The sequence below is a fragment of the Pristiophorus japonicus genome, chromosome 1, assembly GCF_044704955.1.
Source record: "Pristiophorus japonicus isolate sPriJap1 chromosome 1, sPriJap1.hap1, whole genome shotgun sequence".
NCBI lineage: Eukaryota > Metazoa > Chordata > Chondrichthyes > Pristiophoridae > Pristiophorus > Pristiophorus japonicus.
Window position 1 is genome coordinate 492,486,851 of NC_091977.1, and position 15,931 is coordinate 492,502,781.

Below are 15,931 nucleotides of genomic sequence, written 5' to 3' on the forward strand. Positions count from 1 at the left end.
TGGGCTCTGAACAAGGCGCTATACAACTGAAGCATCAATTCCTCTCCTTTGTATTCCAGCCCTTTTGAGATAAAGGCCAACGTTGTTCACTTGCTCAATGTTTAGACACTTTAGGAACTGACCATGTTGGGAAATCTTGGGAGTTTGTGCCACAGTACCCTGGCCTATCAACACACTGCACCATAAGACAATCTCATTATAATATGGACAGGGGTTCAATTGTGGCCCACCTCCCCTACTCCTTCTAGGTGCGAGCAGAGTTCGAAGCCAAACTTGACCGCTGCCCAAAACGGGGCACCCGTTTCAATGGTTTTTACTGCAGGTGTTGTTGAGGTCACCTCTTAAGTGAAATTCCGCTCTTTGTTGTTTTATTTTATGTTGGCGGCCCGGCTGAACCCGGGGGCACAATTGTCAGGCCGGCATGGCAGTCGGCTGATTAAAAAAAATATGGCGGCAGCGGCAGTGCTTCCTCCCCTTTAAGGGAAGCCGCAGCGCTGTTGCAGGCCACAGCCTCACTGGACCGGGGGGCTGAAGATTTTCAAAGGGGAATGTCGCTATCCGTGGGATAGATCGGCGGTGCGCACGGTGATGACGAACTTAATACGAACCGACAGCAGCGAAGTGGTAGGGGTGTTATCCGGGCACCGCCAGGAAACCATGGAAGGGCAATTGGGCTATCAGCGGCCAACTCACGTGGCCGCCGACCTGCGGTGGTAACAGGCCTTAAGGAGAGGGGTAATTTCAGCCCCTTCCTGTTTCACTTGTCATTGGCTCCCATGCACAGCTGCCCAGCCTTGGCATGCTGCCTGTTCAGATTCAGTGCTATTTCCCCTCTACTTCCTAGTCTTCAGGAAAAAAATGGCAAAGGAATGCAATTAAGAAACAAAGTTATTCCAGATAAATACAACAAGTAAAAGGACCCCATTAAAATAGAACTATTAACCCTTTATTGCCTCTTTCCCTATGCGGAAATGCCTATTTTTCATTTTACAAATAACCACAATGGCACGTTTGAAACTAGGTGCTCCAGATTGGGAACTGCATGCTCAGATCTGTATCCCTTCACTCCATCCTGCAATATATTTCAGCTTTCTGGAGGGTATCCCTGGGGAAAAACCGTTGGTTTGGGTTGTGAGCCTTGGCAAAAAGTTAGAGTAATATCGCAGTAAAGAGTGTTGCTGAACTGACTTGCTGCATCTTTGTGCTCCAAGGTTCTTTGAGTGTGAACGCTCGTGCGATGAGGATTCCTGTTGCAAAGGATTTGGATTTCTGAAAGACCCACGGATGCCAGGTATTAACTATCAATGAATAAATGAGGAGAGTGTAGCAGACTGTGCACATCGAAGGAGGAAAGCCATTAAATACTAAACTGTTAAAGAGGGTAGATAAGTTGAACCAAAATAAATTGTTTGACAAAAGTACAAAGGGTCCAAAATTCCTTGGACTTGCTGGCACTGAAAATATGGCAAAATATGTCCTGATCCCGGATACTCCGGCCTTGTAACAACCAGAGGAAGTGGCACCCACTCCACCATTTTACACCAGCAGAGTGGGACAAAGGATATTTGGAGTGAAACTCCATAACTGCTACCACAGACGCAAACCCGGAAGAGGTACGGTAACTAAGCAGCTTATATTTAACCTTCACACAAAGGTTGGTGAACGTGTGGAAATGGAAGACAGTGAAGATGGACAGCTTTAGCAAATTCAAGAGGGAGCTGAATTGCCTTTTCTGCAGCAAAATAAAGGAATCAAGTGGTAGCAGAGATAAAGCCCAATGAGACACAGCTTTTTGAACTTTGGGACTAGGCAGATGTTCCATAGTTGACTTTTTCCAATCCTGTACTTAAATAGGAATACACCTGCGAAATGACTGGGACAAAATGACTCAGTAGACCCATAAGCACTGATCAAGTGTATGGGTCCTGCTCATAAGCACAATAAATTTGATTTCAGAAGTTATTATTTGGATCTATTCCATTTATACTGTGAAGCTTCAGATTTCTGCATAGTTTCTTCTAATCTCCCACTGTGACTTCGGCCAAAGATCAGCGGGAGAGTCGGTGAAACAATGTAAACAACCATTTATTCTTTTGCTCTGAGGTTTCCACTGGTATTCCGCCAAATTTACGGGAGGAGATTGGGTGAACCTCCATGGAAGTCCTACCCATGAGCCTCACTGGTGTAAGTGCACACGCAAGTAAAATCCCTGTTGTGCTGAGTAGGCCGGTCTCCAGCAGAATGCTATAAGCACCGTTATAAACCACACAACCTTCTTTGCCTGTGTGACTACTGCTGTATAGATGGCACCATATTCAGTATTCGGTTTAACTTTATACTCGAATCATTGTCCTGATTCATCTTATTTTTGGATTGCGTACAGTCAGCAGGTTCACATTACCTAAGAGCATTGAACCAAGCTCCTCCTGTCGCTCAGGTGGTAATTGCATCATGTGGTTCATTCATCCAGAAAGACTTGGAAGGTCCCAGAACCGGCTCCCAGCTCGTGTTTAACCAGCTGCTCTCAGCTGGGGTGGCAACTGATTGGCTTTGGCAGCGGGTGTAAAAATGTTTAGTCAGTGTTCTTCCTCCTGATTACTACCCTGCTGAAATAAGGGATGTGTGTAATAAAGGTACAGCAGTTATCATGGGCGACTTTAATCTACATATTGATTGGGCTAACCAAACTGATAGTAATGCGGTGAAGGAGCATTTCCTGGAGTGTATTAGGGATGGTTTTCTAGACCAATATGCCGAAGAACCAAATAGAGAGCTGGCCATCCTAGACTGGGTGATGTGTAATGAGAGGGACTAATTAGCAATCTTGTTGTACGAGGCCCCTTGGGGAAGAGCAACCACAATATGGTAGAATTCTTTATTAAGATGGAGAGTGACACAGTTAACTCGAAAACTAGGGTCCTGAACTTAAGGAAAGGTAACTTCGATGGTATGAGGCGTGAATTGGCTAGAATAGACTGGCAAAGGATACTTAAAGGGTTGACGGTGAATAAGCAATGGCAAACATTTAAAGATCACATGGATGAATTTCAGGAACTGTACATTCCTATATGGAGTAAAAATAAAACGGGGAAGGTGGCTTAACCATGGCTAACAAGGGAAATTAAGGATAATGTTAGAGACATATAATCTGGCTAGAAAGGCTGAGGACTGGGAGAAATTTAGAATTCAACAGAGGAAGACTAAGGGTTTAATTAAGAGGGGGAAAATAGAGTACGAGAGGAAGCTTGCAGGAAACATAAAAACTGATTGCAAAAGCTTCTATAAATATGTGAAGAGAAAAAGATTAGTGAAGACAAACGTAGGTCCCTTGCAGTCGGATTCAGATGAATTTATAATGGGGAACAAAGAAATGGCAGACCAATTGAACAAATACTTCGGTTTTGCCTTCATGAAGGAAGACACAAATAACCTTCCGATTGTACTAGGGGACCGAGGGTCTAGTGAGAAGGAGGAACTGAAGGATATCCTTATTAGGCGGGAAATTGTGTTTGAGAAATTGACGGGATTGAAAGACGATAAATCCCCAGGGCCAGATAGTCTGCATCCCAGAGTACTTAAGGAAGTGGCCCTAGAAATAGTGGATGTATTGGTGATCATTTTCCAACAGTCTATCGACTCTGGACCAGTTCCTATGGACTGGAGGGTAGCTAATGTAACACCACTTTTTAAAAAAGGAGGGAGAGAGAAAACGGGTAATTATAGGCCGGTTAGCCTGATATCAGTAGTGGGGAAAATATTAGAATCAATCATTAAGGATGAAATAGCAGCGCATTTGGAAAGCAGTGACAGGATCGGACCAAGTCAGCATGGATTTATGAAAGGGAAATCATGCTTGACGAATCTTCTGGAATTTTTTGAGGATGTAACTAGCAGAGTGGACAAGGGAGAACCAGTGGATGTGGTGTATTTGGACTTTCAAAAGGCTTTTGACAAGGTCCCGCACAAGAGATTAGTGTGCAAAATCAAAGCGCATGGTATTGGGGGTAATGTACTGACGTGGATAGAGAACTGGTTGGCAGACAGGAAGCAGAGAGTCGGGATAAACGGGTGCTTTTCAGAATGGCAGGCAGTGACTAGTGGAGTGCCACAGGGCTCAGTGCTGGGACCCCAGCTCTTTACAATATACATTAACGATTTAGATGAAGGAATTGAGTGTAATATCTCCAAGTTTGCAGATGACACTAAACTGGGTGGCGGTGTGAGCTGTGAGGAGGATGCTAAGAGGCTGCAGGGTGACTTGGACAGGTTAGGTGAGTGGGCAAACGCATGGCAGATGCAGTATAATGTGGATAAATGTGAGGTTATCCATTTTAGGGGCAAAAACACGAAGGCAGAATATTATCTGAATGGCGGCAGATTAGGAAAAGGGAAGGTGCAACGAGACCTGGGTGTCATGGTTCATCAGTCGCTGAAAGTGGGCATGCAGGTACAGCAGATGGTGAAGAAGGCAAATGGTATGTTGGCCTTCATAGCTAGGGGATTTGAGTATAGGAGCAGGGAGGTCTTACTTCAGTTGTACAGGGCCTTAGTGATGCCTCACCTGGACTATTGTGTTCAGTTTTGGTCTCCTAATCTGAGGAAGGACGTTCTTGCTATTGAGGGAGTGCAGCGAAGGTTCACCAGACTGATTCCAGGGATGGCTGGACTGTCATATGAGGAGAGACTGGACCAACTGGGCGTTTATACACTGGAGTTTAGAAGGATGAGAGGGGATCTCATAGAAACATACAAGATTCTGACAGGACTGGACAGGTTAGATGCCTAAAGAATGTTCCCGATGATGGGGAAGTCCAGAACCAGGGGACACAGTCTTAGGATAAGGGTTAGGCCATTTAGGACTGAGATGAGGAGAAACTTCTTCACTCAGAGAGTTGTTAACCTGTGAAATTCCCTGCCGCAGAGAGTTGTTGATGCCAGTTCATTGGATATATTCAAGAGGGAGTTAGATATGGCCCTTACGACCAAAGAGATTAAGGGGTATGGAGAGAAAACAGGAAAGGGGTACTGAGTGAATGATCAGCCATGATCTTATTGAATGGTGGTGCAGGCTCAAAGGGCCGAATGGCCTACTCCTGCATCTATTTTCCATGTTTCTATGGGCCCAAGTTTCGGGCCGCACCTAGAACGGCGCAGCCCCGACCGGGACGGCCGTTTTTCGCGCTACAAAGTGCGCCTAAAAAAAACTTACAGATTCTTCAGCTCCCTGCTGGTCCTCTGCAGCCGGGCGTGGCACAGCACGAGCTGTGGTGGGCGGAGCTAGGTCCCTGCGCAGAAAACAGTGCCGGGACCTCGGCACATGCGCGCTACAGTGGGCGCGCATGTGCAGTAGCTCCAGGCGCACAAAACTGTGCGGGAGGGGCCCGAAGCACGCACCCCCTAGCCCTGGCCGAATGGCCTCACTGGGGTTGCATGCATAAGGCTGCCTCCCATGCCTATCTCCTGCTTCCTCCCGACCCGACTCGACTCCCGCTTCCCCCCCTCCCCCCCCGGACCGGACCCGACCCCGACCCGACTCCCGCTTCCCCCCCCCCCCCCGGCCCCGCCCCCGGACAGGACCGGACCCAACCCGCGCTCCCGACCCCGACCCACGCTCCCGACCCCGGACCCCGGCCGGGCCCGGCCCATTCAGCCTCCCTCCCCCTTCTCCTCCCCCCCTTCCTCTTCCCCCCCTTCCCCCTCTTCTCCTTTCTCCCCTTCTCCTTTCCCCCCCATCTCCTTTCCCCCCCATCTCCTTTCCTCCCCTTCTCCTTTCCTTTCCCCCCTCTCCTTCCCCTTCTCCCCCTCTCCTTCCCCTTCTCCCCCCTTCTCTTTCCCCTTCTCCTCTCCCCCCTTCCCCTTCTCCAGCTCTTCCCCTTCTCCTTCTCCTCCCTCCCTCCCCTCCCCCCTTCCCTTCTCCCCCATCCCTCCCCCTCTACCCCCTCCTCCCCCTCCCCTCACTGTCAGAAACACAGACACTGACAGACAGAGAGTGAGAGACACACACAGACAGACAGAGAGATAGAGACACTGACAGAGACACACTGGAGGGGGGGGGGGGGGGGGGCATCCCAGCACGCTGTTGGAGGGCTCCCGGTGCTGCAGTCGGTAAGTAGAAAAAGTTTTGTTTATTGATTTAAAAAAAAAATTATTTCTTATTAATGTTTTTTGATTGATTTATTGGTTGATTTATTGATGTTTTTATCATTTATTATTGATGATGGCTCTTTATTTGTAAAACTGAAGTGTTTAATGTCTGTAAACTTCCCTTTAAACCACGCCCCCCCCCCTCCCCATTCCCTATGCCTGATTTTCTAAAGTGTAGACAAGGTTTTTTTCCAGCGTACAAAAATCTTCACTTACTCCATTCTAAGTTAGTTTGGAGTAAGTTTTCACTGACGAAACTTTGAAAACAGGCGTAAGTGGCCGGACACACCCCCTTTTGAAAAAAAAATTCTGTTCCAAAGTGAAACTGTTCTAACTGACTCGAACTGGAGCAAACTAAATGCCGAGAATTTGAATTTCTAAGATACTCCGTTCTACACCAGTTGCTCCAAAAAATCAGGAGCAACTGAGGCCGAAACTTGGGTCCAAGGTTTCTATTCGCACCCTCTGGGGCAGAGAATTTAAAAGATTCATAACCCTCTGATTGAAGAAATTCCTCCTCATCTGAGTCTTAAATGGCCTACTCCTTATCCTGAGACTGTGCTCCTTAGTTCTAGACACTCCAACCAGGGGAAACAACCTCTCAACATCTACCCTGTCAATCTCCTTCAGAATCTTGTATGTTTCAATGAGATCACCTCTCATTCTTCTAAACTCCAGAGCATATAGGTCCATTATACACAATCTCTCATTATAAGACAGCCCTTTCATCCCAGGAATCAATTTAGTGAACCTTTGTTGCAACACCCCTAAGACAACTATATCCTTCCTTAGATATGAGACCAAAACTGTGCATAGTCCTCCAGATGTGGTCTTACCAAGGCCCTGTACAATTGTAGCAAGACTTCCTTACTCTTATACTCCAATCCCCTTGCAATAAAGGACAACATGCCATTTGCCTTCCTTTTTGCTTGCTGTACCTACATCCCTGTTAATATTTACTTTCTTTATCGAATACATTTGATAGATATGGCGATGACGTGCCTTACGCTTAATAGTCTTGGAGTGCAGATCTGCAGTGAAGAAGTTCTGAGCTGGCGTATCCTGGACTGTGAGTCAACTGACGTGGACACACTAACCTATCCATTTGGATGGTACCAGAAGCCTGGTATGTAATAAACTCTACATTTCCAGATTTAAAAAAATTGATTTACATTCATTCCACCAGCCTGATCTGACTCCAGGTCCTACAGGCGGGAGGCCAGTGTTTGAGTTGGTGAGTTTTACTCTGCTTACTTAACCTGGAGGTGCCTGGTGCTGACAGTGGGTTTAATTGCACCAACCGCCCTCTCCTTGATGACTACAAAAAGAATTGAGGGTGGTTTACTTGTAGGAAAATATAGTAACAGCCAATTTAGTATTAAGGGGTGAAATTTTCTGTGGGGCCGTAATTGCCCATTTGTGTGCCCATCTGCCGAAGTCAATTTACTCTTAAATTCCTGCAATCTCATTAGCAAACGCCAAAATGTAAATAAACAATGGTTTTTACCGCAGCTGCAGTTCAGGTCGGCTCTTGAGCAACACTCGGCTCTTTGTTTTTCTTTTGTTTTGATCTGGAAGTCAGTTTTAATGGGGGCAGTGGCTGCACCTGAGGGGCGGAAGTTCGGGACGGAGCAGAATCACCGCCGCGATGACGTCATCATGGCACTGCGTCACCATGGCTCTCCCCTTCACTTAAAGGGGAGAGTCTTCGCGATTTTAAAACTTCGGCCCACTGGGCCACCAGGGAGGGTTTCGGCCGGGCCAGCATCCTGTCACCCTAGAGGGGGTGCCAGGCTGTCTGTTGGCGGTCCGGCCAAACCCGGAGGCAATGATTGTCTGACCGACATGGCAGTTGGCTGACAAAAAAAAGATGACAGCAGCTGCAGTGCACCCTCCCCTTGAAGAGAAGTCGCACTGCCATTGCAGAAGGCTACAGCCTCACTGGACCACCGGGAAAAAGCTTGTTTTGGCAGCGCCGGGCGGGCCGAATATTTACCAAGAGAAATGTCGCTGTCGGGGGGTTAGATCGGCGGCGCGCACGGTGATTGTTGTGTCCTTAGATGCTCTAACAATGAGTCCACGAGGCAGTGTGTTGTACTTGAACTGTAGTGACCTTAGTCCTTTATTAGTTAACTCCAGAGTGAGCACACCTGTACAGGTAACCTATGAGTCTCCCACCGATGTGCCCTCTAGTGGCACATCTTAAGATAGTACCAACAGTAGCCATGGAGGATACATGACATCACTTCCCCCTGAACCCTCAGTGCAAATCGCCTTTGCATTGACTGTGCCCTGGGCTTAGCTCTATGTGGGTTTTGTCTGGTAGACCTCTGGCGGGCCAGCTCAACCTTGGGTGCAGTAGCGTGCTGGTGGTTGCTGTTTGTGTGGGTGTGTGTGTGTGTGTTCCTGACCAGTCCATTCTTTCCCCATAAAGGAAGGACGAGGGGGGGGTTGCAGGCTTCCTTTAAGAGAGCCTTGCTTGCTTTACCCCAATCCGCTTCTCCATGTGTTGCTCCATCAATGCTGCTTGAGGACGGGCTAGTTCTGGAGCTTCTGGGTGGTGTCCCTGCAGTCTGGTGGCGGCTCAGTGACGGTGCTGGCAGTGGGGAGCCGGTTAGCTCGCATAGCCTGCTCGCGGAGCAGTTACCATGGTCCCTAGAGTCAGGCAGGTTCACAGATGTCTGTGACCGCCCCCCCCCTGTCCTTCCTTTATGCCCTGGGTCCCAGCTGCTCCCTGAGGAGCTGTCATCTAGCACTGCACAGGGAACCGCTAACTCGCTGGCCTGAGTGTCGCTTGGTTTGAAATTCTGGCTGGTACTTGTTTCCTCTGGGGGAACAGTGGTGGGTGACCCTACATCTAGGGGTATGGCCTTGGTGCAGTCTGCTCCTTCAGGCTCATGGCCATTGGTGCCATCGGTTGCCTGAGAGATGGAGCCGACCCAGGGGCATGGTATCACTACCGTTGCCATTGCTCTGCTGAGGTCGCTTGCTTCGCAGCTTGTGGCCACACTTCGTGGTGCATGACTCTGATCCCCGGGACGCAGGCTGCAGCATTGGGTAGCTCGCTGGACCTGTGTGCACCCGATGGGTGTCTGCCCACTGCATTGGCTGCAAGCAGTGGGAATCCTGCATCGTACAGCTTTTCCTTACTTATGATGTACACTCTGGAGGTTCGATCACGATCGTGTGACTTTTCCTTGCTGATTGCATATGCACATTTCAGATCATCAATTACACATTGTACATAATTGTGCGACTTTTCCTCACCGGTTGCATGTATACAATTCCGATTATCAGTCATACATTTTACATGGTCGGTTACATGCTTTACATAATCCGTTACACCTTTCATCTCTAACTTACAATTACTGTTACATTGCTTAAATGTGTGGAACTGCCCCTTTAACTGTAGTGGGTTGCAGGCCTCCTTTAAGAGAGCCTTGCTTGCTTTACCCCAATCCGTTCTCCGTTTGGTGCCACGTGTTGCTCCATCAGCACTGCACCTCGTGGTCTGGTCGCAGCCATCTTTGTCTTCAGCGCCTCACCTCGTGGTTCAGGTGTCATCTTTTCTTCGTCCACGCTGTCGATTGCGGCGATCCTCTTCTCCCCGAGTTCTGCCTCCGCAGTTGGGAAGTCGCTGCTGGATCCGATTTTCTCCCTCCTGAGTCCTGCCACTGGAGCCTGGAAGGTGCATTCGGGTCGTCTCAGCTGTATCATCTCCACGCAGTCGTGCTGAGTGGTCTGTGTCTCAAGTACCGTGCTAGTCTGCTCTCCAGTGCTGGGTCCACCCTCAGGTGAGGGTTTGCTTTGCCTCTGAGCGCAGAGGGCTTCGATCGCTGGAGGGGTGAAGTCATCCCACTTCCAATGGATCTTCTCCATCCACCTTCTGCCGAGCAGCGTTGGTCCATCATCTGCAACAATCCACAGAGGTAACTTGTGCATCGCGCCATCACAGAGTACCCTTATATTCACACTACCAATGACTGGGATGATTTCATTGGTGTAGGTACGCAGCTTTGCCTGAACCGGGACCAACTCGGGTCATTCAGCCGGATTGTCCCATAGCCTCTCAAAGGCTCCTTGATTCATCACTGACCGGCTCGTCCCCGTGTCCACTTTCATGAAGACTGGACTTCCCTCTATCTCGACTTCCATCTTCAGCGGGGAGCACTCAGTGGTGCAGGTAAACATGCCGTGTACCTCCCCGTGGGACTGGGCTGCCTCTCTGTCTAACAATTCATAATCTACGCTGGATTCATGGCCATCTGTGGACTCCTCATCGACACAGTGAGTCCTTTTTCACTTACACATTCACTGGAGGTGGCCCTTTGTGCTGCAGCCTTTGCAAACACAGTCTTTAAAACGGCACTGGTGAGCCCTGTGATTCCCTCTGCAACACCAACATGGTGCTACTCAATTAGCCCCTGTCGGCAGACTCTGAGTTAACGGACTCAGGGACCTGTTCTCTCTTCCCTGAGAGGATTCATCCTCTACAGTCCAGCTCCTGAATGGTGCCACTCTGTGCACAGTACCTGCCGGGTTTGAGTCCATCTGCCTTGAGCCACAGGTCGAGGTCATGAATGCCTGGCTCACAGAGATGGCCTTCTGCAGTGTGACTGTGGTATCCGCCATCAGTAGCTTGTGAAGAAGGTCCTCATGGCCAATTCCAATGAAAAAAATATCCCGCAGCGCTTCATTGAGGTGGGTGCCAAACTCGCACGGTGCCGCCAGCCTCCTGAGGTCTGCGGCATACTTCCCGACTTCCTGGCCTTCGGTGGGTATAGAACCAGTGTCTGGCTGTAAGGATGCTCTTCTTGGGCTTGAGTTGCTCCTGGATCAGGGTTACGAGCTCCTCGTACGACTTGGTCGTTGTCTTTGCTGGTGCCAGCAAGTCCCTGACGAGGTCATAGACATTGGGCCCACAACTGGTTAGCAGGATAGCGTGGCGCTTATCAGCCAGTGCGGCCGGGTCATCTCCTGCCAGGTTGTTTGCTGTAAAAAAGTGTTCGAGCCTCTCCACAAAGGCATCCCAATCATCATCATCGGCGAACTGCTGCAAAGCACCAAGGGTAACTATTTTCGCATGAAAGTTTATAATCTCATTGCCAGTTGTTGTGTCCTTAGATGCTCTAACAATGAATCCACGAGGCAGTATGTGGTATTTGAACTGTAGTGGCCTTAGTCCTTTATTAGTTAACTCCAGAGTGAAGATCACACCTGGTGGCCTGCCTTTTATACTAGGCCAGGCACACCTGTACAGGTAACCTACGAGTCTCCCACTGCTGTGCCCTCTGGTGGCACACCTTAAGATAGTACCAACAGTAGCCATGTAGGATACATGACAGTGATGACACGCTTAAGATGGATCGGCAGCAGCGGAGCGGTAAGGAGGAGGGGATCGGGGCACCACCGGGAAAACTCGGGAGGGCAATTGGGCTATCAGCAGCTATTCCACCAAAGGTCGGCGGCCAATCCACTCAGCTGCATGGCTGCTGATTTGCGATGGTAACAGGCCTTAAAGAAAGGGGCAATTTCGGCCCCAGCATGTTGAAAATATACAATCCTGGAAGTGTTTGCATTTTTAATGTGACTGGTACTGAAGAGATAAAAATGCATTCAGAGAAAAAGGAAATACAGTGCAGGTCTCAGCAAGGATACATTTTTCTTTGAATGGCTTAAAAAATAACATAAAAAGGCCAGGAAAATGACTTTGTTTTCTGTGGCACCATTCTGAGTTTAATTTTACACTCGTTTTGAACCAGTACAATTGCAGGAAATTCTCAAGTACAGTTCGTTAGCCTGGGGAGGGAGCCATCATTACAATGAGTCGAGATGAATTCGGGGCAGGGAGTGATAGACAGGCATAAAAGGGCAAAGTAATTCAGACATAGGGTAAATACGTTCATCCAAGTTATCACGCGGCTGAGTTTGCTTGATTTTTGACGCTGGGTATTTGCTTTACACCCTCGATTACACATGTCGTTGAGGGCAAATACACAGGAAATTCTAATGTACGATTTGACTGGTCTGAGAAGAGCATCTGGTTGTGCTTTGCATTAACTCTAAAGGTGAGACATTTATTGGCTACTTCATCTGTCTTAACAGCTCTTACATCACCACTTTGAAATGTGTGAAACCTTTATTTATGTGCCTAGAAATCTTCAGTGTTATAAATGTGTTTCCAATGATATTTCACAATAATAACTGAGAGCCAAGGATTGGCTATGAGGAACAAGCCATTTCATTTTAACAATATACTGAATCAAGCCACAGCATCTGAATCTTGCACCCTTGACTCAGTTCCATAATAATAAACATGCCACGAGTTTGACAAGAAGTCCTCTGCTTGAAGCACTGTTGCTCTGAATTTGGGTGAAAACAGCTTCTCAAGACACTCTGCATAGTGGAACTGAGCCATTTAGACCAGGAAAATCTTAGGTTCAGTCCCATGTCTGTGCTGTTAACTGATCTTAGCCGTGTGTGCTGGGGTGCTGGGGAAGGAGGAGGGAGCAGTGAGGGGCACTAAAATCAGCCAAGGTTCAAGTTGTTTACCTCTGTCCAATGAACCCCTGCTGGAAAGCACGTCTATGTGGACCTTGGTTGAGGATCGGACTCAGCTGTGATTAACCTTCTGCCCCCACTGTCGTGCAATCTATCATCACTCATGGTCCAGGTTCACACATAAAGAATGGCTGCTCGGGTGAGGAATTGGTGAGTGGTATCTGAAAAAGAGTCAGTGCCTTCAGGAGAGGAGGGGATAATAAGAACAACACAGAATAAGTATGAAGTTCAGTTTCTCAGGTGGTGAACTATCTGTTAACTTGTCTCTCAATTTTTATTTGCAGTGAGCCAATGGAATCATGGACTCAACATGTGTCCCCCTGTTAGCCTGCCTCCACTTCCTCGAAAAGGTACATTCAAACATTTTACTCCTGCCTACTTTTCTTGCCCAAAGAACGATCAAAAAAAGGAACTGAGGGAGGGGGTAAATGATCACAAAGGATGAGCACATGCGTGACTGATCCCTTTATTTACTGTCCCACAGGTGTAGTGGTTCATACTTTGCTCGGTGTGAAGTGGTAGTGTTGCACAGAGCACCTGTTGGCGCCGACGGGTTACTTCCAATCGCCAATGGCAAAACCAAATAGAGGGCAGAATCAGAAAGATGTTGATCTGAGTCTTTCTTTGCTACTGAAACTTCCTGGAAACTTCCTGGAAAATTTCCTGGAAGCCTCAATAACCTGGATAAATAACGATCCCTGCCTGCTTCTGATGGTTCGGGTGAATGTTAAAGATCCAGAGGCACCATACAAAGGGCAGGGAATTCTCCCACTGTTCAGGCCAACATTCTTCACTTCACCAACGCCATCAAAAGTACATTATCTGGTCATTCACCTCATTGTGGCTTGTGAGATCTTGGTGGGCTCAAAATGGCTGTTGTATTTGCATACATATCAATGATCACTGCCCTTCAAACTCCTTCATTGTATGTGAAGCACATAGAGACATTTCTGAGAGATGTGATGAGGCACTGTATAAAAGCAGGACATTTCTTTCCTTCTAATGCACTTCATAAGGTGCATAATTGAATGGAAAATTGTATTTTTAAACATTTGAGGGAAAATGTGAGGCCGGGGTCTCAGCACAATGCTTCTCTAGCCAGGAAAGTGGGGGCTAGTAAACCAGCCGTGTAGGGTAGAACAGCGGAGTTACAGTGCTTCGAATATTTCAGTTATTAAAATTAAAAGAAAAATTAAAATGGGGAAAGTCCGAGCATGACAACCTCTGCAGCCGATTCTCCCTGCGAGCGACATTTTATGCTTGGACCCTTGCCTCGGAAAATTGACATTTTGGTGTCCGGTTTCTCAGGCACTGGGTGGTGGGTGTGGTAAGTGAACTTTCTTTTGGGTTGAGATTGCTCCAAGGTGACACACATGGTGTTGGAAGCTTGGAAAGCAACTTAACCCTTTGCTTCAAACAAGTAATCCACTATCTGAGCCAGATAGGCCCACATTAGTCCAGAGCACTATTGATGATTGACCAGCTCATTGATAGAAACATGAGCTACACACCTGTCACTGGCAGCTGGGATTCCACCGACTTGGCCACAATAACCCTGCAGCCTCATCTCCCAATGGAGAGGTTAAACCTAGTTGGACAAGAAGTGGAAAACTGCTTTGGTTAAACTCTGGTAATACTCTTGCACACACTTTGGAGTCCAGAAATGATGGCTTGGGTGAGTGGAATGTGTCTCTCGCACAGGAAGAGAATGTGAGCTCCATATTAGGCAAACAGAATTATTACAGATGGATATAGATTTGTCAGTAGCTTGAATTGTAGACTTGCAAACATGGTGTTGGGTCTCTACGCATGTCAGGCACCCGACTAAATAAAAAATGGTTAAGCAACCTGTCAACAGTCAGCTCCAATTTTCCCTCTAAGTTGCACACTATTCTGACTTGGATCTATAGTGCTGTTCATTCATTATCACTTGGCCAAAATCATGTAATTCCCTACTTAGCACCATCGTGGGTGCATCATCACCAGAAGGACTGCAACAGTTCAAAGAAAAAGCCCACCATCCGGGTAAGTACGGATGAACAATAAATGTAGCCTTGGCAAGATAGCCCACATTTTGAGAACAAATTAAAATCAACTCAAACATAGAAACATAGAAAATAGGAGCAGTAGTAGGTCATTCAGCCCTTCGAGTCTGCACCGCCATTCAATATGATCATGGCTGATCCTTGATCTCAACACCATATTCCCTCATCTCCCCATACCCCTTGATGTCTTTTGTTTCTAGAAATCTATCTATCTCCCTCTTAAATATATTCAGTGACTTGGCCTCCACAGACTTTTGTGGTAGAGAATTCCACAGGTTCACCACCCTCTGAGTGAAAAAATTTCTCCTCATCTCGATCCTAAATTTCCAACCCTGTATGCTGAGACTGTGACACCTTGTTCTAGACTTCCCAGCCAAGGGAAACATCCTCCCCGCATCCAGTCTATCCAACCCAGTCAGAATCTTTTACGTTTCAATGAGATCCCCTCTCATTCTTCTAAACTCTAGTGAATACAGACCTAGTCAACCCAATCTCTCCTCATACGACAGTCCTGCCATCCCAGGAAGCCATCTAGTGAACATTCGCTGCACTCCCTCTATGCCACGTATAACCTTTTTTAGGTAAGGAGACCAAAACTTCACACAATACTCCAGGTGTGGTCTCACCAATGATAACTGTTTTGAGTGATGCTTTGGAGTGTATTAGGGATGGCTTTCTAGACCAATATGTCGAAGAACCAACTCGGGAACTGGCCATCCTAGACTGCGTGTTGTGTAATGAGACAGGACTAATTAGCAATCTTGTTGTGCGAGGCCCCCTGGGGAAGAGTGACCATAATATGGTAGAATTATTTATTAAGATGGAGAGTGACAGTGTTAATTCAGAGACTAGGGTCCTGAACTTAAGGAAAGATAACTTTGATGGTATGAGATGTGAATTGGCTAGGATAGAATGGCAAATGATACTTAAAGGATTGACAGTGGATAGGCAATGGCAGACATTTATAGTTCACATGGATGAACTTCAACAATTGTACATCCCTGTCTGGAGTAAAAATAAAACAGGGAAAGTAACTCAACCGTGGCTAACAAGGAAAATTTGGGATAGTGTTAAATCCAAGGAAGAGGCATATAAATTGGCCAGAAAAAGCAGCAAACCTGAGGACTTGGAAGAAATTTAGAATTCAGCAGAGGAGGACAAAGGGTTTAATTAGGAGGTGG

At 47.4% G+C, this 15,931-nt stretch overlaps 1 protein-coding gene across 1 annotated transcript in view; it reads left to right on the forward strand.

Moving 5' to 3' along the window:
• The window catches only part of tg (thyroglobulin), a 621,247-nt gene that overhangs the window by 217,108 nt on the left and 388,208 nt on the right, over window positions 1–15,931 (forward strand). The window contains exons 34-36 of the mRNA XM_070888386.1: window positions 1,212–1,291; window positions 7,130–7,270; window positions 12,990–13,055. Of these exons, the coding sequence (XP_070744487.1) occupies window positions 1,212–1,291; window positions 7,130–7,270; window positions 12,990–13,055 (287 nt within the window). The remainder of the gene's footprint in view (window positions 1–1,211; window positions 1,292–7,129; window positions 7,271–12,989; window positions 13,056–15,931) is intronic.